We start from the raw sequence: 27,512 nt of genomic DNA, 5'->3' as shown, positions 1-27,512 counted from the left end.
GGGCTCGAGAGGGGTGTAGGTGACAGTTCCCAAAGAGGTCCGACATTACAGGACGCAGAAAAAAAAACACTTATTTGACGGCAAAACTCATAAAAAGCCGCCACAGGCGATGAAGATGAAGATGGTGTTTCTACAGAGGTTTCTCTAGGATGAGGCGTTCGAGGAAACTCCACACCAAACTGTACCCACAAACAAACACGGTGCCAACAGTGAGTACAAGAAGAACAAGAGGAGGAGGAGGAGGAGGAAGGCTTAATGCTTAGCCGGGAACTGTCAACATTCTTTCATGCAGCCCTCGTAAGAGGCGGAGCCTAAGAGACAGGTGCGAAGAGTGTGTAAGGGGTCACATGTGTAAAGGGGCGGGGCTAGTCACCAGGGGCTCCGTGTTCTGCTTGAGCTCCTCCAGATGCTCTAATATATTCTTCTTTGTGATGATGCCCAAAACATTCCTGAAACACACACCCGTTACTCGGTAAACTGCCCAAAAACAACATAAACAACAACAGATACATCCAAAACAAAAAACAGAAGAGAGACAGAGAGAGAACAGACAGCAGCAGCACAACAACATACATAACAGGGTGTAACTTAAAATAATACACAGATAACTCAACGATAACATCAAGTAGGAATTAAGATTTAACAACTTAAATGACACAAACAAACAAGTTATGATGGACAGTGTCTGTAGTGGGTCATTATAATAAACATGTAGTCTATTGTAAGTCCATCTACTGTATGCCGTCTATACTTCCTGCAGCAACAAATGGGTATTAATGCATTTTTAAATAGTCCCCAATTAAAACACGCTGCTGTTTAAGAAAAAAACAAAAACGATTGACCTACTTTCATGAGCTTTGTAAACATGAACTACACATATCGAACAATACCAGCTGTATCCTTTAAAACACTGCTGCACAGCTCCTCTCACAGCCAACTGAGAGAAGAGATCTGTACATCGAGGGATATTAAACACAATGCTTCTTGTTATTCATACATCACACCAGCAGGGGGCTCTCTCTCTTCAGAGCACACACAAAGCGCCTTTATTGACTGCTTCCCGACATGATACCTGTTGTGCAGCTGTAGTTAGTTTCCTCAGCAGGAGAACACCTGTTATTGCTCAGGGGGGGGGAAAGGAGGTGCAGCACAGCATTAGGCCATGCAGATTACAGGGAGGGTCCCAGATTTCAGAGCCCATGTAACAACGGCAGTGTTTACATGTGTTGACTTCAGACGCGCGAGTCAAACAGAACCAGGGAGAAGGACGCGAGAAGGACTCTCCTTCTGTCCTTACAACACATCCTTCCTCACAATATTTCATTTCCTACTTACCCGTTGTGAGTGACCAGGCACTGGCGCAGGCCCAGCTTCCTGAAGATGTCCACCACGATCTCCATGGGGGTGTGGTCGGTGACGGTGAAGGGGCTCATGTCCAGGATGGAGCGCAGCTTGAGGGGTCGCGGGCTGTCGGCCGGCAGGGTGGGGGCGTGCTGCGTGAAGTAAACCCTGGAGTTCAGCATGATGCCCTCCTGCTTACGACGAGCGTTTTCTGTGGAGAAAGGAACAGGAAAATACATTATAATTAAAATATTTAAAAAAGTTATTACACATTCAGAACCATTTTGAGTTCAACGTCTTACTTTAACTTCCTGTTGGAACAATGGGTTATTGCATCTAATTACCACAAAAGAAACATATATCACAACTTCCATTGAATTATGTGTGTATTCAAATGAAATGGCATTATGTGCTAGGGCTGTGCAATTAATCGTATTTTAATTTCGATAAAGCGATTATTATTATTTAAAAAAAAAAGAAAAAAAGTTTTAATTATTTATTTTATTGGTTTTTCGGTTGAATTATACTTAACGTTCAGGGTGATGATATAGTCTACATGCTTTATAAACAGTCAAAACAGGAACAATTGATTTGAAGACTCTTTCTGTTCTGACACTTCCACCGAAATGAGAGTCAAAGAGAGAGTTTGTTTACCGATAGCGATGGTGATGTCCCGTCGCAGAGCGAAGCCCACCAGCCTCTGGGACTCCTTGGACACGATGACAGGGAAACCGTTATAGCTGGTCTCGTTGATGGTGCTCTGCAGCTCCTCCACCGTCAGGTCGTCCTGTGTCAGCACGGCGAGCGGGGGGTCGCTGCGCCGCGGCCGCATCACGTCACTGGCCAGCGTCACGTGGGTGAACTCCTCTTTGGCGTCCAGGAAGGGGTAACCGTTCAGACGGATGTGCGCCTCGTAGATTCCCTGGCGACCAAACGCGTCGCCCACCCACTTGCTGGTCATGACGGCGGCCATGAGGGGGACGATGTACTCCAACCCCCCCGTCAGCTCGAACACGATGACCACCAGAGAGACGGTCATACGGGTCACACCGCCTGGAGAGATAGAAGGGTAAGAAAATAACATCCAGACACAAACTTGCACTATCACTCAGTTTTCTGCTGACTCACCCAGACATGCGGCGGCCCCCACCATGGCGTAGAGCCCCGGCGTGATGCAGTCGGCCCCCACCTCGCACCACTCTTTGAACAGGAACCAGTCGTGGTGATAATACGCCAGCTGCTCCACGGCGATGCCAACGATCCGCCCTGCGATCGCCCCGATGGCCATGCTGGGGATGAACAGCCCCGACGGTACCTGAGGGGGGGGGGGGGGGGGGACAGGAAGTGGGTTTAGGGTTAGGTAAACATTTGACAGTATGAAGTTGACTTTTGATTGTGTTCTGGATTTATGTTTCAGTATTTGCAAGCAACTGTGACAAAAAGAATATTGCTTTTATTTGACTTTTTTTAGGGTTATTTTTTTTGTATTTGTTGTTATTTTTAGGCATAATAAATAATTTACTTCTTTGCTTTACTGTACTTCTTTGCTCTTCTTTGCTTTACTGTACTTCTTTGCTTTACTGTACTTCTTTGCTTACGTGCTATCAACACCTCGAGGGCTCACCTTGAGTCCAAAGGTGAATATGGTCATGATGATCTTGAAGACGAGGGCCAGGCAGAGCTGCCAAATGGCGGCGTAGACCCCGGGCCCCGCGGGGCGGTTGGGGTTGTCGTTGAACGCCTTGCTGCCGTTCATCTGGCTGCGGTACTGGCAGAGCTGCGAGGACTCCAGCGGGCCGCAGTCTGTGAACAGCTCCTTTATCAACTCGCTGGTGTTCTGACGCGTGTACGGGTTGGGGAAAGCAAACACAGCGGTGACGGCTGTTACCAAGATCACCTCCAACACCGGGTACTTTCCTGAAGAGAGGGGAGATGCAACACGTCAGGATGTAGGAGTCTTAAAGCATGACAGCTGTACTTTTTCAAATATTCGTTTAACAAAGACTTCCCCTTTCCAAGCCTCAAGGATCCTTCTTCTGCCACCAACACCTCATTTGAATGTTTAGTAAGATTATTAGATTTTTTGATACAACTGATGTTTTAACACTAGAACCGCCAGAGGTCGCTGTATACCTAAAACCGCCAACGGGTCAAATGTATATTGATTTTCAAGGTACAATGTTCTTTTATTGATCATACAGAACAGTGAGTTTTGATCGCACAGAGATGAGACTTATACCAATAGAATCTGTGGACTCTCAGCTTTTCATATGATATAGTTTGTGCAGATAGCATGAAGTATAAAATATCGCTACCAGTGCCGATTTAAACGCTTGTTGTTAGACTCAATCTATCTCTCTATCTATAAGGAACCGCAGTAGACAAAAGGCGTTGCTATAGCAACACGTCATGTTTACGCTACATTTTCTATGAGGTAAATATTACCCGCTGGTGGATATGGGTATAAATGGCATTTCTTTTGGCGATTTTTTCAATCTGACTTCATATTGATAATTTTTAACAACAGAGGGTGCTACATAACACACTTTCAGGAAAAGTCACGGACTGGGAGACTTTAATATTTCATTGAAAAAAAGTTACATACAATCAAAAAACAGCTGTGGGTAAAATGTACCCGTTGGCGGTTCTAGTGTTAGTGGACTGAAGGGAGTGGAAGAACAATCCACTCTGTTACTTAGTCACTTTACGATGCAAATTCGCTATTTTTGAGTGTATTAATTGTATCTTGGGCCGTGTATGGAGAGTGAAATGTTATCTTATTTACCAGTTTAAGACACGTTTCCATCATATGTAAATGTAATGGACAATAAAGTATTCTGAATCTGAATGTCGTTCCATTTTAATCAAGAGATGGCACTTTACTGCCAATATTTCCAACACTCGACAACCAAAACAACCTAGATTGATACATCACTGCAGGTAAGAGGAAGATATTGTTCAATAATAAGGTGAACCGTCTCTTTATTGTTTTTAAATAGCTGCTTGCGAGATAATTTAGTAATCCATCTCTCTACTCCGACGATAAAGCTGTCATCGTGAACCTTTTCATCTCCCAGACAGCCCATCATATCAAACATCTACCTCCACCCGGCCTGGCTGACATATCCACATTTAAAATGTAAGACAGACTACTTGCCGAAGCGCGTGGACTTGCGCCGCCGGCACCAGGCGATGTTGGCCCGGATGAAGAAGGCTCCCCAGAGGCCTCCGAACACCCCCAGCAGGATGAAGGGGATGAGCTCGAACAGGTACCAGGGAGTGTGGTACTCCACGTAGAACAGCACCAGACGGCTGTTCCCAAACGGGTTGATGGAGCGCAGGACGAAGGCAGCCACCAGGGCGGCGAAGAAGGAGCGCCACAACGTCTTGAGAGGGAAGTAGTAGCTCACCTGGAGGAAGGCGTTTCATTGTATTCATTATTCTGTCTTTAACACTGAGCATTGGGATTTTAAGCGTGAAAGAAAAGCTTCAAGGTCCCCTATTATACTGTTTTTCATTACTTTATTATAGGGCTCCAAACACCAAACAGATCATTGCAGCATTACCCATAATCCCCTCTGTTTCAGCCCTGTTTCCAAAGTGCTGATTCTCTGTCTGTTAATTTAGATGAAAATAAGGAGCCCCTCCCCACGCCCCTCTGAGAGACATTTGGTTAGAAAGAACACAATGGTGCTCTACGAGGGTTGGGCGGGGGGGGGGGGGGGGGTTACCTTGGTTAGTGATTGGCTAATGGTTACACAAGCCAAACAATCGTTATGACATCACAAAGTGGCCAAAATCTGATCAGCTCATTTTCAGACGGGTTTTTATAGAAATGGATCAAAAAGTAAGAGAATCTTTGTTCCTGAAACTTTCAGATGTTGATGTATAAAGTAAAGGACATGCAAAAGTGGATTTTGCACAATAGGTGACCTTCAACAGGCGCTTCTGGTGTGTTTTACCTCCTCCAAGCTGAAGAGCACTCCTCCAATCGGGGCTCCAAAAGCAACAGACACCCCGGCCGCCGACGCAGCAGAGAGAACCTGGGAAACAAAACAAACGCACCTCAGCTGAACTTAAAAACACACAGTCATATTATTCATGATAACAGAACACAAGGGGGGGGGGGGCTTAATGCTTATTAGGTAACATCAAGCTGTCTTTGGCTCTTTTCTGCTGTAACAATGTAAATGTCCCCTCTGTGGGACTAATAAAGTTACTCTGATACTTAAAGGCATCTAAGCATGTCCGAAAATGACTGAAACATAACTAAAAACAATGAGTTAAATGTCTCGTCCCTCACCTCTCGTTTCTTTGCCTCGTTCTTGCTGTACTTGGGGAAGAGGTAGGAGAAGATGTTCCCGCAGCAGCAGGCCACGTGCACCAGCGGGCCCTCCTTCCCCAGGCTGAGCCCCGACGCCACGGCCAGCACCAGAGTGACGGTCTTTATCAACAGGGTCCACTTCCCCAGGTAGCCCCGGATAATAAACCCACTGAGGATAGTCTTTATCTGGGGAGAGAGGAGTTATGGATTTATATCACATCATATTTCTCCAGGAGAAGCTTTGTGACATGAAGGCCTGTGTTATACCTCTATCGATGTGACTGTATTGAACAAGTACACTTGATCAAATACAGAACATTAAGGACGACATTTTTTTTGCTTAGGCTGCTTCTCTACCTCCAAATCGTTTCCTTTATTCTCCTTTTGTCACCATCTTTTAAGTCATTTTTCACTACACACAATTGGTATATACAATTATAAACATAATATATATTGGGCTATACAATGCAGTTCCAGCTTTCTTGTTCTCATGGCAACAAAAAAATGAAATGTTGAAAGCTCAGAGGGGGCTCACGTGAACATAGCTTTTTTCACAGTGCGGTCAAACCTCCCTGCTCCCCACTGAAGTAACTATTTGACACCACTTCAAAACATAAAAGGGAACGCATACGAATGAAAACATTACATTACAAGGCTTTCTATTTAATGTGCCACTTCCAGTTTCTTAATCCTGATGCAAATTGATCGGACGTGAGAAAATGAGAGCCGAGGGATAAAAGGGAACGTCGATAATCTGCAGAAATCCTACAAAAGCACAATCACTCGCTCTGAAACAGAGAGACCGCTGCTGACCTCATTAGCTGGATACAACTTCAGGCTATGAGCTTCATCTTTTACAAATTGAATAACTGTCAAAAATCTCTTGGATGTTGGAGTTCCCTTTGAGAACTTCAATGCAGCACCCAGAGGTTTCAAAACTATCCCTGCCTGCATGCAGCCGGTTCTCCTCACCTCAGGTAAAGTGTTTCATACGAGATATTCTCCTCACCTCAGGTAAGGTGTTTCGTACAGTAAGAGATATTCTCCTCACCTCAGGTAAAGTGTTTCGTAAGAGATATTCTCCTCACCTCAGGGATCCCCGAGCCGCAGGCGTAGGGAGCGAACACTTTGACCAGACAGACGGCCAGGGTGGCGAAGGACAGCGCCCAGTAAGTGTACATGAAGTAGTTCATGATGTACGAGCCGGGCCCCTGCAGAGGAAGGAAGAGAGGCGACACCGTGAGAATCTTAGGAGGATCAGCACACATGTGTGGATGTGGCTGAGAGTCTGAAACAAGGCATGTGTGTCTGCATAGAACTATCTTTGTACACTGTTTTACATTTTGCTCACTCATTACTTTTGATGCTTGTTTTTTTAACATGGGAGTTTATTGCAATTAAATCACAATCAATACTTCCTGCATTACTTTGGTAGCCTAGCAGCAAAGGGAAGGATGCTGCCCACACAATTCATTTCCTGAAGCCTCATGAAGAACATGACAAAGATTTGATGAAGACATCATCCCAGCCCTCTGTGGATGTGGTGTCTGGCTCAAGTCATTTCTTTGCAATTACTTTTTTAGCAGCTACACTCAATAGTCCCAAAAATCATTTGTTTAATATTTAAGGATGTGCAATGTGGAAGCCCAACAAGGAGTTCATTCTTTTAATAGTCTGTTTTTATCTTATTCTACATCATGTAAATACTTATTTCTGCATTTACTTGCACATTGGTCACTTGTAACATTCTCTTGCTCTATTTTCATTGTTAATGTGTGTTTACGTTGCATTGTTGGAAGAGCCCGGGCCTTTCCATTGCCAAAACTACATATATATAGATAATGTGAATGGACAGTTGTCCCCCAGCATGTTCCTGTGTCAGCTACCTCTGCCTGCCCCAGTATTAGCTCAGCCCAGTTCTTCCACTGAGGACACTTGTCCCGCTCAGCGAAGGTGGTCTCATTGGACGTCCAGCAGCACTGCTCGCGGTTTAACCACATGGCGCTCAGACACACGCCCTCCTTCAGGTCGTTCATCCAATCAGCAGCAATGTCAATCAGGCCAGCCAAAGCACCTGGCAGGAGGAGGGAACCAGGAAGTAAAGGAGGTGGAGGCAGGGAGGAGAGAGGAAGAGGGGGAAAGAGGCAGAGGCACTTAGCTTGCTGTTTTATAGCATGTTGAGAAACAGTGAAGTGGACGCAAGTCGATAAAAGTCGCCGTATAGAAAGAAATTACAAAAATATCTAAAAATATATCATTATACATTATTTTAATAAATATTCTGTTGTAAAGTTTTAAAGCAATGTACCCCAGACCTTTCATGTTTTAAATCCAAATATTGGGGGTAAACTTTAAAGTAGGGCTGTGCGATTATGGCAAAAATCATAATCACGATTATTTGGTCAATAATTGATATCACAATTATTAAAAAATGTTTTTATAAATACAAATAATAATGGATTTATTTCGATTACGTTGTTTTCGTAATCGTTGCAAGCCAAAATCGTAATCGAGATTAAAATACGATTAATTGCACAGCCCTACTTTAGACTGTGGCATGTTTTGCACTTTTCCCTTCATTTTTAACCTGGATCTAAAATACATTTGACAGAATCTGCTCCACAAGGTGATCACAGAGGTTTAAATACTTGGTACCACTTTACAATAAGACTACCCTTATTTACGAATAGTTTGTAAGTCATTTATTAATTAGGTTGTGAACACTTCATAAATCACGAATAAGCTTTTATAAGACATGAGATAAACAGGGCAACTCATTAGAAACGGTAGTAACTCATTACTACATGGGGATTTGTTTCACACTTTACAATAAGGCTGCCTTTTGGCAACTATAAATGTTAGTACCTCGTAAATAAATGGTCATAAAGGGATGCCAAGAAAGGCTTAGTCATCTTGCCAAATAGTGAGCCTGTGTTGACGTATGAATGTTAGAACTGGTTCTTAATGATTAATAGGGTGTTTCCTAATTCATAACCCTTTATGAATCCGTTATAAGCGTAGTCTTATTGTAAAGTGGTACCCAATACTTTGTGTAGATTAACGTGTCTGCTGAGGCTCATGCAGGGGAACGAGAATGCTTGTGTTTGTGGTTAAGTGAGCAAAAGATGGAGAGCGACCAAGAGAAAGAGAGCTGCCTGAGGCAAAGCATGTGAGAGTCATCAGCAGAGGAGATACAGCGATGTGTGTGTATGTGTGTATAGTGTGTGTGTGTGTGTGTGTATGTGTGTATAGTGTGTGTATAGTGTGTGTATGTGTGCATTCGTGCTACCTGAGGCCAAGCCAGTGAGCGTCACCACCAGCCACCCGGACCAGGCGTCGTACAGGCTCTTCGTGAACTCCCATGCCGAATCCTTTTTCTTACTGTTGATCTAAAAACACAATAATAATAATAATTATACTTTTTGGCGTCTTCTCTTTCCTGTAGTGTGTTATAAAGATAATATAAGAGGCACTTTATTGATCCCAATTTGGGAAATGTTTGCGTTGCAACATCCCAGTGTTCCCTCGGCAGGAAGTGTCTCACCCACACACTCTCCCCCCCCTGCCTGAAACGCCTCCATTGGAGTCCTTTGTTTACTTCTGTACAGTGGCGGAGCTAGGGGGTGGCTACTTGGGCTCAAGCCCCCGATGTTTTCTGAAAAGCCCCAAATGTTTCACAGAGAAACGTCCCGAGAGTAATGTGCAGTACCGGAGTCCAACAGAGAGGCAGCAGCTGCGGGACAGTACTACCCCCGCCGCGAGGCTCCGGCAAGTCCACAGTTCATGAAAGTGCTCCACTAGCACCCCCCCCCCCCAGCTCAACAACTACAATCCTAGATCCGCCACTGCTTCTGTACCATAATGACATCACTATGTCACACTTGCAATTCTATTGTCTAGCGCTCCAACACATTGTAAGTGATAGGTTCCAGACAGAGGTAAAAGAGGTGCTGCAGTGAGCATAATAAGGGCCCTTTTAAACAAATTGACTTAAACTGGCAGTAATGCAAGTAGGTCAAAGGTTTATGACTGCAACATCATGATAAGCAGTTCAATTATCTACTCTAGTGCCGGGGTTTCATGCTTCAATAAAACAATGAATTCATGTAAGCCAGTTTGTGTCATCAATCAAATTCTCAGAGTTGTCCTGCACTACATCACTTCTGGAAAGCGGGCTGAAGTGCCGTGTCAATATTTGTGAAAAGTGTTTACAGAGAGGCAGTATCGCTGACCGCAGATAAAGGGCAGGAAGCCGACAGTCCATTGCGTCTCCCTCCACTCCGGTTCATTCATGAGTTTATGCTAATGAAGACTGTGAGAGGTCGTTTAAAGCTACTAGGAGGAACATGAGACTTGTTTATGTCAAACAAGATTATTGCAATATCTAACAAGTTGTGGAAATATTAACGGTTTTGAAACAGAAGATCATACATCATTTGGCATTATCTTTTTTTTTTAAGATTTCATTTGGAGATCTTGTTGATATAGTTTCAGCCATCTATTGTAGTTGTTCTGTTGTGTCATCAAAACACATTTTTGCAACACAGGAAGTGTGTTAAACATCACTTCCTCTGCGGCATAGCAATTTTTGCTGACAACAGCTAAGCAGGTTACATAAATGAAAATAGGCTCATCTATGAGGATGCTTGTGAGTGCTGTATCAATTTAACTTTCTATTAACACTCGGTCTGAGCAGTGAAATCCCTTTGATATTCTGGTCCTGTTTTAAGACTAAAGGCTGCAGTATCCTTTAGTAAAAGTGCTTATTGGACTGCTTAAAGGCAGGGTTATATTATAAAATAAAATCGTTTTTAAACGTGTTCTCTAACCGTGGCACAAATCAAAAGTTTGTATAGTTGTTACAAACTGCCACACTTGAAAGCTAAGTAAAAAGCTTACCCTTTGAAAGCACTTTGAATGGCCTTGTGTTGAAAAGTGCTATATAAATAAACTTGCCTTGCCTTACCTTACCTTGCCTTGCTCTCATAGAAAGGGGGGACGACACAATATTGTCGAAGTACAGGGATAACAGCACCGTTTTCAGGAAGACGTGTTCGTGTTGCATTCAGTTGTTTATATGAAAAGTGCTCAAAAGTGTAGCGTGTTTGAAGCGTTCTGAGACTTCAAAACGTTTTTAAATAGTTTTATTTTTAGCTAGCCCCAGTCTCCTCACCTTCCGGTGCCTCTCGCGGTCCTTGCACTTCTCTCGGACCCAGTCGATGGTGTGGAAGTCGTCGTAGGTCCCCACACCAGGGATGGGCTCCTCTAGGAAGTCCAACAGGTGGGTGGTGCTGCTGGGTGCCCCGCCCCCGTTAGACATCACGTAGTTAGACCCTGAAGAAGAGAGAATGTGAAGTATAAGAATTCACCATTCAACTCTGCACATAAGGGCTTTAAAACTTTGAGATGTTTTATTCCGAAAGAAGCATGTTGCATCAGAAAAATAAAAAAATCTCTGGTTAGCAAGTCAAGTCCAGTCCAGTCTCTCGAACCAGTATGAAGCAAGTACCAAATCAAAAGGAAAAGCTTGTGATGTGCTATTTTGTCAAAGCTGCTTTGCTGTTCATTTCATCCTTATGCTCCTGAAAAGAAACTTTATCCATCACAGCGCTGCCTGCTGCACATCAGAGCTGCATCTCCTCGATTAACCGGCCCATCAGAAACACTGCTAAACACACAGTCATCACGGAGAGCTACCCTGAGGGAACCCTGCACTCCATCACCTCGAACAAAAGCAATAAACAGAGTGGAGGTTTATCTGCAAAGCTGGAACATTTGGATGAGTAAACTCGGCAGTTACCTGGAGGTAATCTTTCATGCAAATGCATACACACCCACACTGGAACTTCTGAGGGGAATAGAGCTGCTCGTACTTTTCATTTTTTACTGCTCTAGTCGTCTTGTTTTACAAAGATTGGTTTCAAAAAGTCTTCTGCAACTTCTACTAAGCTCTTTATGCAAGACCTGGTTTACATAATGACATTTGTTTTATGTCTAACAGGGGGCTTTTTTGTGAAGCCCTAAAAACGAGTCCTTTTTAAGCGTAAAAACTTTAACTACTGACATTCTGGCAGTCTCATTACCTTTGATCTGATTGTATTGGCCTTCACAGACAATGTATGCTTAATAACCAAGTACAGTCTGTTCAGTAATGACTTTTATATGAGAATGACTAGTTACAGCATATATTAATTATTTAATAATAAAAAATACAAAGCAAACATTGTCTACTGCCGTTTAGAAGATCACTTCAGGGGACATTACATTGACTTACATGCATTTCCTGGAGACTTATCCTAACCTTAACCATAACCAACACATGCCTAACCCTAACCCTTAACCTAACCCTAAACCTAACCAACTCTTCACCCTAACATTAATGATTCCCCTCATGGGGACCTCCAATTTGTCCCCATAAGGGAGGCCAGTCCCCACACGTGACTGTGTAAATAGATTTAGGTCCCCACAAGTATAGTAATGCTAGGACACACACACGGCAAATTCTCTCTGTTATCTGGAAAACATCAAAGGATTTTCATTGCTGCCAACTGGCTCTCCTGGTTTCATATAGAAAAACACAAGTCTTTATAATGTCCTTAATTATCATCCTAATATCCTAGCAAGTTATATAAGAGGCAGTGGCGGCCGGCCCATAGGGGGCCGCCCCACCTCTTCCCACATACAAAAAAAAAAAATATATATATATATATTTTTTTTTTTAATTTATTTTTTATTTTTAATAAACAAGGTAAATATTATATAATTGGCATCAGTAAAATGTATAATCTACAATAAAATCTCGTTTAAAATTGTGTTACGACGATGTCTAAAGTTAAGCCACATGTTTCCTGCCTGGCCTTGCCCATGTGTCATTACCTTTTTATATACAGTCTATGGTCAGTACCCTCTCTCGTCTGGGCGGTAAGAAAGGAGCCCTCAACCAGTGCAGCAGCAGCCACTAGCAGCTGACTGTTGCTATCTGTAAACTATGATGCCGAAACATAATTTCAGCCAATCAGCGTCGTCAAATCTGATGATCACCGGGCACCAATGTCAGCGCCCGGTCCAGTCTGTGAGTAGTTTGGACACTAGTGACTCGTATCCGGTGGGGCAGTACGGCAGTAGTTGATGAGGATGGCTTCATGTGCAGGTGGAGTCTCCGGACCTCGGTCCCCGCCCAATTCCGTTCAAGAGCTAATCTCCAATCCTTTCGAAAGGAGAAGTTTGGGAGATAAACTGTTGCTTAAAGACCTTGGACCGGACCAACCCGTTATCGCAGCAAGCTCGTGAAAAAGACAAAACGTATCAACGAGGCTTCTCACGTAGCTGGTACACCAGAAAGGCATGGCATGCCTAGCTGGATGCAAACAGGTAAATGCTGTCTTTTGTTTCCCATGCTTGCTCTTCAAACAGCTGGGGACAGATACGATGTGACTGTGACTGTGACGGGGGTAAACGATATGAAGTACAAACCACATACTGCCTGTGTCATGGAGAATACAGTCGCTGGTTTATTTATGTCTGTATAGGCCGTTGTTGTGAGTGTGGACGGTCGGAGCATTTACAACGTTAGCTTAGCCAACTCACGATATCAACAGCCCCACCAAAAATATTTTCCACCAGCCGCCACTGTAAGAGGGCCATCTCATTAATATAAGAAATGCCACATATGTATAATCTCACACAAAGTGTAGATCATTATTAGGGAGAACCCCTACTCTGACATTTTGAAATGCCTGATCCGCCCGCTCGTGATGACGGAAAAAATGGGAGACTTCTTCGTCTGTGACACAAAGGCAGCACAGTGTTGGAGACGGACAAAAGGGAGACAAAGGGCAATGGTTAGACAATATCAGAATCACAACTTCAACTGGTTTATCCTGTCTGTGTATAATATCAGATTGATTAATATGACAATGGGTGTAATTACTGTGTTTTTACAACAAATGAAACAAAGCCGAAGTCAAATATAGACTCTGTGAAGCACCGAACAAAGGATGCAACCAGTCTTAGAAATTGTACAATGGCTGCTGAAGGTAAGGGTGTGAATGCTGAAATGTGGGCGAGAGCAATGCCAATCCAATGACACACAATGGATAATACTAAATATTGTGGCACACACACATTCCATTCATTATCTGCCGAGCAAAACGTCAACTGGGGCAGGGTCATCAGTTTAAAACAAGGCCTCATTCATAGCCTCTGTGATCTACATCAGGGGTTCCCAACCTTTATTGCACCAAGGACCGGCAGATACATTAAAACAAAATCGCGGACCGGTTGTCCATTTTAACTGATTTTAAAATGTACTCACCACCAGCAGGTAGCAACAGCCTGAACAAATAACAATATGCATCCAAAACATATTAATGTTTAAAAAAGAACCGATGTAGTTTTTTGGTTTTTCGGAATAATGGAAAACCAAAAAACCGACGTTATTCAGTTTTTAAACCAAAACGGGAAAACAGATAAATCAACGTTTTGGTTTTGTTTGTATGATTTACGGATAATCCAGTGAATGCTGGGAAAACAAGGAGAAGGCGCATTATGAAGGAGGGGTGTGTGTGTGTGTGTGTGTGTGTGTGTGTGTGTGTGTGTGTGTGTGTGTGTGTGTGTGTGTGTGTGTGTTGACTGGCATTTGTTTTCAGAAGATATTATGATAGTGACGTTCCTTTCCGGTGCACGTCCGACAGCATTTAGCACTACATCGAGATTAAGATTAAACTAATTTATTTTGGGAACACCCGCATATAGGCTATCTATGGAGTTAGCCAGATGTGTGTACATTACTGTTCATGATCATTTGAAAACAAATGCCGGTGTCGGACAGACACAAACACACCGAACACACAGAGCTGAGCTGAGCCAATCACGCACACACACACACACAACGTGGTGACTGGACATCTCCTTCATAAAACTAATAAAAGGGGGAGTAATTGGGCAGTTCGATGTGTGTAGAGGTGTGTGTGGTTAACACGTAGCACCCTATGTCACTCGCTGTTCTGATGAAGGTAAACACAGCGAAGGCGGTGCGTAAAAAGGCACATCTTTACCCGCTGGTGCTTTACTTCTCAGAGGCGGAGTTATATGTCCCGCTGCCTCCTGATGCTGCAGCCATTTCATGAAGTGACGGAGGTTTTCCTTCTATAAAACAGCTGCGGGCAGCAGATACCGTGAGAGTCCCGGACATTAATTCATATATCAAGTCAAAGTGGTCTACTCTCCTGTTTTGCTAATCCGGTGCTTAAACAAAGGCAAGGCAAGTTTATTTATATAGCACTTTTCAACACAATGCAATTCAAAGTGCTTTACAAAAAAATGAAAGACATTAAGAAAATGGCATTTAAAATCAGTCATTAAAAAGAAAAGCTAATAAAATAAACGTATAGCTCTACACCCCTGGCCGACGTGTCCTTAAAATGAAGTCCGAGTTTGAAATATATCTCAAATAGTGTTTGCACTGCCATTTCCACACATAAACATAACAGTCTGCAATTAAACAGTTGTCTCCTGTGCGCTCCTCTTCCTACTTGGCGCACCGGTAACTTTCTCGTGCGCACGAGAGGCTGAGACCCTATAGGCTCTATACAGGATCCGCCGAATCCCTCGGAACATCATAAAAGCCATTTTTAACAGTTTTCTAGTGAAAGTTTAACCAGGCTATATTTGGATATATACTTTAAAAAAAAAATATTATGATAAAATATTTTTATATATTTATAATTCTGCAAATATTACGATAAACTCACAGCTATTTCGCGGCCCGGCAGTAACACCTTCGCAGCCCGGTACCGGTCCGCGGACCGGGGGTTGGGAACCCCTGATCTACATTAAAACATTAAAAACCTCAGAGGCCTCTCAGCAAAGCCATAAAACAGATCCTAAAATGGCATTAACAAATCTGCATCCTTTATAAACATTACAACACTGTCTGCAGCTGCTATAACTAAACCAAGGTATTCTCATATAACTATAAAAGGCAGATGGAGAGCACAGACCTCCTAAGCCAAATATCGTATCTCGCAAAAATTGAGTAACCCTATGATTCGGATTCACTCCAGAACTATTGACTACTTCCTTGGCTAAAGCTCGATCCCTCCAACAAGTTTAACTACAATCTTGCAAGTAGTTTTTCCGTAAACCTAGTAAGAAACAGACAAACTCACCTAAGTGAAAACAAAACCTCCTTGGCGGAAACACAACTCAGTGTTTCAAAATATTGATCCACAACAGGCTGAAAAGATAGAAGCAGTGAGAATCAGGCGCATCGAATTATTGTCAGTTGGCAATATAACTTATTTTGAATCCTCGATAAGTGAGACATAACCAGCAGATACATCCAGTTGTCCACAGTACCAATGTGGGCCATGATACCGCCTTTGAAAGAAAGTGAGGCTTATTAGCTCATATCACTGCCTTTGATGTTGGATGGGATGTGAGAGGGAAAGAAATCGTAAACCCTTTGGTGAGATTTTCTGTAAGAAGCAGAGCCAAAATGGCCAAGTGTTAATTTCTTCTGACCGGGCGATACAGTGTTCAGAGAGGAGAAAGAGGGAAGTGAGCTACTGTTGTGGAGTCAGCAGCAGTGAGAGTCATGTTGGCAGGGAAAGACTGTTTCTATCATTCTCCATTTTGATTTTTAGAGCGACGGCTACAGTCTGAACTGTGTGTGTGTTTGTGAGATGACTGATATGGACGTCTGTTCTTTTGGACAGCACCAAGATTAAAGTTGACCTTTTCTGAACCAACAGACCGACTATAAACACCTGAGGGCCAACATAAAAACAGGAGAGCTGTGTGTGATTCCCTTACCAAATGTTTTAAAGGAAATGTTTACGTGCCTACTATATACGAGTCATCAGTTTGTACTTCTGCATTGTAAGCACAAGCCTTTTTCAGTCCAAATAAAGCCAAGACCTTCACGATTTGGGAAATGTGAGACGTGTATAGTAAGGACACGGCACTTTATATTGATTTCTTTCAACGCTCTTCAAATGACCCATTTAACAAGATGGTCACGGTTATGACTTCGTGGTCTTCTTGGTACAACATTCCCAGAACAGTGCATTTCTTTTACCTGGGTCAAAAAACAATACAGGCTTTTCATAAAACAACAAGCTGACCCACTTCAGGGCACACTCGAAACACCTTAGTGGCGGAAATACTGACGACAAACACACAGAGATTTCTGCAGCATTTACCCTCACTGCCCAGCAATGAACATGTTGGTGCCACAAACTGAATGCTTAATGTTTCTTGGCAAATGAATAATGGTTTGTTTTGAATACACGTGCAACTGTAATGCTTAGTGCAACTAAAACTGCAAACACAGCAGAATAATTTCCTAATTTGGGATAAATAAAAGACTGCAACTCCTCACTGAAATAAATTGGCAACATGTAGAAACAGAGTGAATGTGGCTTATGGTAAATCAGACGACTGATGATGCTGCACGACTGGCATTCATCAGTCGAATCCAGACTGTGAAGTCAAGCGAGGGTGACGCCACACTAAAGGAGCTGCATCTGATGATATGAACACAGTGGCAGCGTCACGCTCCAACGGTTCAGTGGCCACATAGACAAAGGATACACATACGAAATAAGGCTTCAGTTTCTCTCCCTTGTGCATTAGTTCAGTGACGCTGCAACTCTGTTCAGCCTGCATCAGTTAAGAGCTGCGTCAGTGCACCTGCTACTGCCTGTCAATAATCCCTTTTCTCTGAAGGAATCTGACATGGCTTTCCTGTGATCATTGAGAGGAGAAATCCCAGGTTTCCAGTCCCACAAGCGCTGCCTTCTTGTGTGATAGCCCTACTCTACTACTGCCGAGTAAATCAGATCAGAGAGGTTTAGAGGCGGCTGGCTCGGACACCCTGGATCAGCCCGGTCGGAGTAGGGTTAGTCTGCTCAGCCGTCATGTGACCGGCATCATAAACTGACCCCGACAACCTCCATACAGGCTGAGACGGCAGCCGGACGATTAGCCCGGTGGATTCCCTGAAGTCACGCGAAAGGGCGTGCTGACAACTGGATCAAAGTCCGAAATGCCCCTTTTTTAAATGTGTGTTTACATATGACGTGTTGGTTCAGGGTAGTTGGGACAAGGACACATTGTGTAAGGTGAATGACCGTAAAGCTACCAAATTGCTTATTTGTTTTTGCAATAATAGTATGTCCAGTTTTACAGGTTACTTTATCAAGAATTTGGCAAATAAACTTAAATGGATTTTCATTATAAATACCAGAAGATGCCTCTACAGTAAAGGGGCTGACATAATGGAAAGAGATGGGTTGCAAGACGGACTGAAGATTGTGAAACTGTGGCTGCAAAGAGAGAGGAAATGAAAGCTTGGATGTAAGGACGTCCTTTTACACAAGTGAATGTAAACAGTCCTAAACGCACTAGGGGCCTTTTGTCTCTGCTCGCTCACCGTACAAATCTAACAAGGCCTGGAGGAACCAACGGACACACGCAACCGCAAGATAAACTCCCCAAAGGCAGCATGGGAAAGAAAAACAAGGGTGCAGAGCAAGAAACCACAATTTCCCTGCATGGCTTCACCCTGAGGACTTGGTAACGTGTGATGTGACAAAGTGACCAACAGGTGTCGTCTCGCTGCAGAAACATTGAGCAACATCTACATCTGCAAACATCCAGTTCATATTATGTTTTAGACCAGCTGTGGCTCTGTGTGTGGGAAATTAAAATGGATGCCCATGATGTTGCCTTTAGTCGCTGCTGCTTACAGGCCTAAGCCTTCACACTGACTCAACTCCTTCTTTATCTCATTATCTCGGGCTGACCTGCACACACACTGCTGGCTGATCATCAACAGAGGGTGAACGAAGCGGGCAGGTGGCTGTTTTTCCCTCATGCAGTCAATGGCTCTGGTTTCCATGCTTCACCAACAGCAGATAACGGTTTTGCTCAACCTGCACCGTGTCTGCCTGCCATATGGCTGCATACACTCACTGGACGAGAAGAAGGAGAGCGGCGTCACATCTCAGCAGGGTGAGAAAAGGAGGCCAAATAAATAACACAAGAGGGGACGTGGCGTACCTCTTTTTTTAGGGATCTCCTGCAGGGGGATGGTGTCCCCTCCCCCGTCGTAGGGCAAATAGGGGTCGGCCCCCGCGTCCTCCTCCTCCATGTTGACAGCTGAGACGAGGCTAGGCTAAGCTAAGCTAGGCCTCACGACGCACTGTGTGTAAGTCGCTGCTGCCTCCGCTGCCATGTTTACCGGAGCAAGACAAGCGGGGCTGTGTGTGTGTTTGAGTCGAACAGTGTGTGTGTCCTCTCTCCCTCCCCCTCCCAGTTCTCTCTCGCTCTCCCTCCACTGCAGCAGCTGACTGTTAGAGCTGATGATGTCATCACACTCACACACACACTAGGGAAAGACGAGCACAGAAGGCCGGTCCTACTTGGTTACTAGGGGAGATCAGTGAGCCCTGCCTGAATGGGAGAGTCCATTGTGCCAGGTCACAGGGGTGACTGTGTTTCAAGGCGAGCTCTAAAGATGGAGGCTTCCATTGTGAGCAAGTGCAGGGAGGTTTACATTAAAGGTCCCATGTCATGCTTTTCTGGTTATCACCCGTCCCCTTGTGTGTTATGAAGGTTGTTCTGCATGTAAACGGTCTGCAGTCACAAACCCTCAAAGTAGACCCTGTAGCGAGTAAAACTCTAACACAGAAAAGACCTGTCTGCTGCCCCAGAACGCCTCGCTGGAGATTTCTCTTTTTCCATATGTGTCTTCCGGGAACCGCATGACAAAATGGACCAATCCGCGGAGCTCCTCACACACCAGGACCTTTAGCGTAATGTTCAACTAAGGGACTAAGGGAGTCCCATTGACTTGCATAGAGCTGCCCGGTTGGTAACAGACGAGTTGGGATGGCGGAGAAATGCTCAGACCCATTCTCACAGCGTTATAAACCTTTTTCCTTTCTCAATATCAAGCCACACTTATTGTTTTTACTTTGGCTGTGAGTGTTTGGGTGTGCTCAGGATGAGTTTCACGCTGTCCCGCTGTATCGCCGACCCGGAAACCACACCAGTAAGCCAGCTCACTGAGCAGCGAGCCTCGCAACGTCCCGACCAATCAGAGCACACTGGGCTCACAGGGGGGGGGCAGGAGCTCCAACAAGCCGTTTAGGACAGAGAGTGAATACACATACTTTGCAGAGATGCTGTGTGAGAAACCAATGTGATTTTGCAAAATTGCACAATGTAAATATATTCTAGTATCCCATGGCCATGACATGGGACCTGTAAGTAAGGAGTAATAGAGTGCTACAGGAACGAGTCCTAAAGCCAGGAAAAGGGTTAGCCTTTCCGTCAATTAATAACTGTAATGGGTTTTTTGTGTTAGATGCCAGAATTAATCTTTATTTTGAGATTCTCACATTTCGTTCCACTATATAACCCTGACAGTATTTCCTCCAAATGTACATTTTAAACTTTTAAATCTCTTAAAAGCAGGCGGTTGCTAACAATTGGCTAAATTAGACGACAGAGGTTATTGAGGATATTAAGCGGCATCATGCCAAACACAGAAACTCAGCTACTCACTAGTTCGCTTTCAAAGCCTAAGCAAAAAAGTTCAAATTGAGTTGGCTCCATTCTTTGTCTCACATGACATAAAACTGAATATGTTTCAGAAGGACCACAAAAACACTTATTTTTCAAAATGGTCTGACATGTTGTAGATTAAATGATTGAATATGTTATATTAAGGGATGCGTTGATGTGCTCCACTGTAGGGCAGATACTTATAAATACTATTCATATAAAAAAAAAGTGGAATGGGTCATCTGTAGTTACAGCCCTAACTCATTAATGTAATAAACGTATTATGCCAATACAAAATAATCACATGGCCTATACATAGCTTTAATGAAAGAATGCTTTGTGAGTGCAAAGAGAAATTAATTAATTTAAGTCAATCTGTGTTTTTGCCATTCTGCCTTTAGGTTGTTTTTGACCGCTGCTTTGCTTTGGTATGCAAAGAGGAAAGGGATGTTAAGGAAACTGTAAGTGTGACTGCGGCAAGAAAAAAGAAAAGTTGATCTTAAGACACTGTTGCTTAACCTTCCTCTCCCGTGTTCACGCTGCAGGAAGGATATGAAACATTCGTACAATCAAAAAGCGATCTCTATTTCAACACAGAAGGTATTTTGTAAACTCGGTGTGATTATATGAAACAATGCAGCTTAAATCAGTTTTAACAATTCCCAGGCCTCAACAATGGGACCCTGGCATTTCACACACTGTGACTTTGTTTCCATTATGATATAAAACCACAAACAGCTGTGATTGGTTAGACCTCCACGTTGCCTTACCTTTAAGTAGGGCTCCTGTTGCTAGGCGATTACAAAGGTGGTGTCAACCATAATATGTCACCTCGCTGCTCAAAAAGAAGTCCCAGTCAGGATGTCAAGTTAGCAAAATCATGAAGTTTGAAAACAGAAATCTCAGTAATCCAGTGAAAAGAAAATCTGTTTCAGTTCAGTTACACACATCCCCCAAAGCATGGCTCCATGTATCTCCTCAATTCTTCAAAGAGAACAAAAAGTGTCAGGACCTCAGAGTGAGACGGCCGGGGGTTTACAAAGCTAACCAAGGCACCCGTCCCTTCAATACAACATATAAATAGCTCCGGGAGGCCCAGCAGCTTCAAGGAAGATTTCCTGAAACACTAGCTCGGACCGGCTGGCAGCCAAACTGATTCATGGGAATGTCGGTGAGCGTATGGGAGTCACACAACTCTGACGCGAGGGGGGTGGAGTCAAGGCAAATACAGTAGGGTGGTGCAAAGAATGTAAAAACAAGACTGGAAGTTAATGATTGTTAGTCTTCGGTACAAGTGGCTATTAAGATTGTAGCTTCTGCAGTTATTGAAAGAAAGCTGTGTTGTGGCACTGAAGCTCGCTCTGTACTAGCAGCAGCAGTCACAGTATAAATGGAGGCAGGTTAGGGTTACCCCATGCTTTCACCTTCCACATAACCCACTGCCCAGAGGTCCCGTTTCAGAGCAGAAGAATGAGAAGCTAATCACCAGGAAGAGACTGGGGACACTAGATGAAAGCCAATCCCCATAAAGTACATAAAACAACCCCTACTACCTCTGTAAGTACATTGATAGGATACAAAATAAAAAAAATCTGAATTATTAAGGAGCTATTCCAAAAAGATAATCTGCAAGTAACAAGAAATGTCAACACTTGGAAACAGTGTCATTATAGATGGTTTTATGTGCCTTTCTTTGAGGTTTATAGCGACTTTCCAACTGAATGTTGAGCTTTTACATGTTTTAAGCTTCTGAGCATTAGATATTCACTTTAACAGAACTGTAACTTTCTTGTGCAACAGTACAACATGACTTGAAGCGGAGATCTTCAACAGAGCATGTCTTACTACGACCTTATCAGTGCAGAACTGAAAGGAAGAGCTGTAACCAGACAAAAAAGGGAGATGGCAGATTATAGTCAAACATGTGGCATGGGAAACATCTGTTCTCTGCCAGCAACACGTCTCATTCAGTATCACCACAACCTACCAAACACATGTGGGATTGTGTCTTTATCGTTGTGTCTTTAAACTGACCCAAATGAATGCAGTTAATCTAAAATATTCAATTCAAAAAGACAGAATATAAACTTTCATCAGAACCTAGGACCTTTACCTCATGCATAAACACATTTGCTATGCTTCTTTTGTGTTCATAGAGCACAAGGGTTTCCCACAAAATCCAACCAGCAAATTCGCAAATGTGTTCGCTTTTGGAGACTCAGCAGACAGATCAACCCACTCAGCATCACATGCGCTTGTTTGATCAGCTGCAAGTCAAAACTACAGAGATGGAATCAGCATGTTTAGTCAGACGAGGAAGAGAAAACAGGATGCAGCAGATCGGATGTCGATTGGTCACAAGATAATAGCCGCTTTCACACCAAGTACCCAGCACTTAGTACAACCCATGGAACTAAAGGCCATGACACACCAAGCAGTCACCAGAGGACTAGCCGACGCTGAAGTCGGCTGTTGCCTGGCCGTGTTCTCCTGCGTTTTGGCCATGTGTCGCACGGGAACACACCGCACCGACTTCAGGGCATGAGTGGCAATAACTCTCTTTACCAGCAGGCGGCGGTAGTGTGTATTCGTCATTCAAAAGAGGCAACAACCGGAAGACAGAGAAGAAGAAGAGTATCTTTTCTCCGTAATATCATACAGAGCTGGCCTCTCCTGGATCAAGGTGATGAGCAGGTCTTCGTTTGCATCATTCCAGATCGCCATGATGAGATGAAAATGAATAGCAGTCTGTGTGTGCCTTCTTAAATCGTTTGTTTACGTCCCTCACTTCCGCTTCGCTTCTCATGCACTGATTCACTAGCTGAACAGCCAATCAGAGTGATTATTTGGTCCGACTGCCAGACCCGATGCATGGCCGATTCAACATGTTGAATCGGCCATGCATCGGGTCTGGCAGTCCAAATAAGGCGTGTCACGGTCGACGGTGCGGGACACACCAACCTGACTACGGCGCCGCGAATGCCCGACAGCCTCTGACGGCCTCTGACTCCCAAAATCGGGTTGGTGTGTCAGGGCCTTAAGAGCAGATCGCGTTCACACCGGAATAAGTTCCCTGAGGGAATATTACGCAAATGAAGCCGCTGACGTCACTTCTTCTTCTTCTGCTTTGGGTTTACTGGCAGGCCGCAAACAACTTCACGGCGTATACTGCCACCCGAAGTCCCCGGCCGGAAGTCCCCAGAGTTGGGGACTGGCTTCAGAAGAAGCTGCTGGGACTCCCAGCAGCTTCTACTGAAGCCTTCCGAGTAAATCACCAGAACACCGACACCTCCTCATCTCCACTGCTCCAATGTTTTTTTTTGTGTTGCCATAAGTTATTCTCTCTCCGTTGGTGCGCGGGGCTAATGCTAATAGTGCTAATGCCAGCAAATACAATGGCGGCTTCAAAAAACTTTTCCCAGTTTGACGGGGCGTGGTTTGTAATTCGCCCAGCCAATCAGAAATTGGAACTTTTTTCTCCCCAGGAAAGTACCACCTCTCAAGCAGGCACTAAAAAGGGGAGTTCTCTTTTTGGTGTGAACGCAAAATCCCAGGAACTATCGGAACTAAACGGGAAAAGTACTCCGGTGTGAAAGCGCCTAGATACCGGTCAGAGTGCAGCTGAGCTTCTGAATGAATGAGTGGTTGCACAGGAATGACAGGTATGACTACAATCGTTGAGCATTGGCAGCCACACAGGCAGTAGCAGATCTCTTGTTTAGTGCGTGGAGAACCGGTTCATAAATAGTTTAATACCTTGAAATTGAAATTGTATGCCTCCAAGGTTAGGAATTCCTTTTATCGATGCCGGCATATTTCTCATACAGTTGCACTTTGTGTCTACACTGCTGGAAACTTGCAAAAAAAAGAAGAAGTATACCTACTTTTTAAACAAGCTAAATTCACACCTGTCAAACATGTTCACCTTGCTTTACCTTTTCTACATCTAGCCAGGAGATGACGTCTTTATGAACACAAAAAGCAAATGGGGGCCTGCCACGTGTTATCACTCACAAACACCTTTACTACCCGACAGGAAAGACCAATCCACGTAAGCAACAAGTCAAAAGCAAGGTAGGAATAACGAGCAAGGCCAAAGCACACAAAGTGGCAGCAAGACCACAAAACAAACAGCAGGGAAGCAAGGATATTAAAAAAAGGTGGCAAGGTCAAGATAGTGGACAAAGGACAATTAAAAGGATGCAAACTCATAATAGAAACCATGCAAAGTCAAGTTTGGTACAAAAACAGTTGGTACAGAAAACGACTTAAAATAATAAGAACAACTGCAGTCCTTCTTAGAGAGCCTTCCAGATGGTTATAAAGGAATTCATGAATTTATGTTTAGCTGGTAAAGTAATATGCAAAATGATTTGGATATCCAATAAAAAAAGTTAGTGAGGGCCTTAAGAAATTGTGAAATAATGTATTTAATAATCCTGTTTTTCTTAATGGGAAAACAAATGCTTTCATTTAGCATTTGTAATTCGTCGCTCCTCCATTTAATTTTTTTATTAATTTTGGGATGGACACTAAATCTTAGAAGTTATTGAGAACAAAACCATAAAAAATGTGCTCATGAAGACTTTGAGATTTGCTTGAAAGGTCTAAATAAGTTAGTTGTTAGATTACAAAGAAGTTGCTTCGGCTGTCTATAACTATTTGCATATCAATGAACAGTTTTATTACCATGTGAGGCCCAATGGGAGGATAATGGCGGTGGAAGGTGGGTGAAGCAAGACGAGATGTGGAGCAGCTGATGGGTGTGGATCATGGAGATGAGGGGGGGGGGGGGGGGTTGGATGGCAGAGCGAGTGCGCCAGCAACACACGAGCGAACACACACTTGATGCGTCTCGACACCAGCAGCGGGCTGACTCATGACAAAAGCAGCGACCTGTGTGCTTACTCAGGCGAACGAAAAAAAACTTGATTCTGGACTCGAAGACGCAGCGCAAAGAATTCAAGAATCTGATTGGATGGTGAGGGTTCGTCAAAGACTGAGTCATGGAGGGGAATCAAGAGAGGGGAGGCATGTCTGTTCTCCCTACCTGGGGAGGCTGCGTCCCCATCCAGCAGGTTGTCGTCCTCCGTGGTGTGGAAGTCCATGACGGCGCCGGCTCCATCCAGCAGCTCCTCGTCGCTGCTGGCGCTGGCGATGCTGTTGTAGCTGTTCCTGCAGTAGCCTCTGTGGTACAGCTGCTCCGACTCCATTTAGCAACGCGCCGGTGCCCTGGGTGATAAGGAGGGAGGGGGAGGGAGGAGGGGGGAGGAGGAGATACACCGTGTTGTGATGATGCGAGATTATTGAGTCTACAAGGTGGAGTGGGACGGTCACAGATGAGAAGGGCGGGTTGTTAACGTGCAGACAGAATCACAGATGGACACTCGGGGATGCTGTGATGGAGAGGTTATAGTCATACACACATTTAGTGAAGAAGAAATCCACTTTATAGCTTAAACAACCACAGCCGGTATCTCGAGCTTGTACCGAGTAAACGGAGAATCACCTCGTTGAATTATGTGAAACATCACATTTCTGTGGATGTATTAGGAAGATGAGGAAACGGGCGTCTTTTCTAGGAAACCAAAACATACATGAGATGTGCCCGCAAAGTCACAAACGGCTCCATAAACTTCACAGACAATTTAGACCTTCTCCCAGTGAAACATATGAATGACTTTTCTACATGTTCTGAGGTGCAGATAACCTTGAGGGATCCGAGACAGTCGGACAGAAACACTGTAACTGCTGGAGCGCACCGTGATGGAAGATTAAGTAAAACAAAAAGGGAATGAGATGTGGACGGAAAGAGATGGAGGCGATACAGGACATTTATAAAGATGAAGGCTGTCAGAGATGAGGTTCAATGGAATCTTATAGCTGACGTAAACATTTATCTCACCTATGAGATTACCACCATATCCTTATGCAACAAAAATGCCCAAACGTATTTTTAAGGTATTAATTACAAAGAAAATGTGAGTGTTGGAATACATTAATTACAAGTTGTGTAACCTAGAGATGTAAACATATGTCTAGGCTAGCCCACAATTAATATATTTGAACATAAATACATATTTGACTTGGTTTTATATTTACAAAAGCTAAGCATAATCTTCTTGTTTATCTATATATAAATGTTGTTTTGCTTTCTTTGTTCGTAGTATTTCCTTGTTGATATTTGGCAGTGATTTTAAAATGTTCTGTTATCTGCCAAGTGGTGTATTTATAGACTGAGGGATTACGATGACACATGGATGTCCTCTGTACAATAAGAGGAGGATAACACAACTGCTGGCCTAAAGAGAGCGGAGACACACAGCATGTCACCTCGCCCCCCAGTGGAGGAGGGGGGGAACTACACCACGACATGTGAGCACAAACGGGACGGATGTGACCTAAAAGGATCCTCACCAAACAGAGCGATGAGAGTACAAATGAGAAGATAACCTGAATATATTCATAGGGATATTAGCCTCAAGGCATGAGGGACACTGTGTAACAAAGGAAAGGAGAAGGAGAGAGTTCAGGAGGACTGATTTCCACTACTTTTTACGGTCCAAAGTCGACTCCATATTCCTCTGTTAAAAAAAGGCCTCATTGATCTCCAAGCTCCCTTCATAGCAACCTGAATGGCTTCAACTTTCCATTTCATTTTGATTCTTCTCTCATGCTGTGGTGTTTTGAAACATACAGCAAAGGTCACATGATGATCACAACGTGAAGAAAATGAAAACGTTGAAGATGAGATACAATGTGAAAACCATGACAAAAAAGAAAGTGAAAGCCAAATCAAAAGAAGCTCAACTGTATCTCAACAAGAAGTGAATTAAATCTTTGACTGTTCAGAGCATTTAGCGCCAAACCCTTTCCTTTAGTCTCTCTTATCACAATTAAATCCAGACACTTTGTTATAATGGTAGTAATACAAAATGGCACCAGCTGTCCTGACCAAACGGATTCTGCAGTGAAACTAAAGACCACTAATCCTCTGTGTAATGTGAGGTAAAGAGGGAAGAGAAACCTCCCCTGGGCCAACACTCACACTCACTCACCATGACACGGGATTTCCATTTGAGCTTTATCGAATCAGTGTGTTCGGGAAATTCAATTCAGCTTGAGTCAATCTCGAGGCTTAGGTCATTTAGCTCATGTGGTGCGGTTTCTGTTGCTCTTTGACTTCTCGTTACACTGTAGAATCGTCATGACTCGGCCCAGAACGAGGGATTGAAACGAGCAAAGCATTGATCGGTCGGCCTCTTATCGAAAC

At 43.7% G+C, this 27,512-nt stretch overlaps 1 protein-coding gene across 7 annotated transcripts in view; it reads right to left on the bottom strand.

The window, feature by feature from the left end:
- Nucleotides 1–27,512, bottom strand: part of clcn3 (chloride channel 3) — a 35,332-nt gene that overhangs the window by 4,209 nt on the left and 3,611 nt on the right. For 2 of the 7 annotated variants that reach the window (XM_034105552.2, XM_034105554.2), the window contains exons 2-14: nt 25,290–25,471; nt 10,839–10,999; nt 8,955–9,054; nt 7,552–7,739; nt 6,754–6,876; nt 5,645–5,851; nt 5,304–5,384; nt 4,499–4,751; nt 2,966–3,258; nt 2,470–2,656; nt 1,996–2,394; nt 1,336–1,552; nt 374–449 (exon numbers count right to left, since the gene is read on the bottom strand). In XM_034105552.2, coding sequence (XP_033961443.1) covers nt 374–449; nt 1,336–1,552; nt 1,996–2,394; nt 2,470–2,656; nt 2,966–3,258; nt 4,499–4,751; nt 5,304–5,384; nt 5,645–5,851; nt 6,754–6,876; nt 7,552–7,739; nt 8,955–9,054; nt 10,839–10,999; nt 25,290–25,452 — 2,448 coding nt within the window. In that variant the 5' untranslated portion in view covers nt 25,453–25,471. Of the gene's footprint in view, nt 1–373; nt 450–1,335; nt 1,553–1,995; nt 2,395–2,469; nt 2,657–2,965; nt 3,259–4,498; nt 4,752–5,303; nt 5,385–5,644; nt 5,852–6,753; nt 6,877–7,551; nt 7,740–8,954; nt 9,055–10,838; nt 11,000–18,730; nt 19,060–21,009; nt 21,395–25,289; nt 25,472–27,512 lie in introns of those variants that run through there. The other 5 variants (XM_034105556.2, XM_034105553.2, XM_034105555.2 and 2 more) reach the window with 5 other exon arrangements.

Source organism: Pseudochaenichthys georgianus, chromosome 18 (assembly GCF_902827115.2).
Source record: "Pseudochaenichthys georgianus chromosome 18, fPseGeo1.2, whole genome shotgun sequence".
Lineage (NCBI taxonomy): Eukaryota > Metazoa > Chordata > Actinopteri > Perciformes > Channichthyidae > Pseudochaenichthys > Pseudochaenichthys georgianus.
The sequence above is the reverse complement of the archived record's forward strand: the minus strand, read 5'-3'. Positions and strand labels throughout refer to the sequence as shown.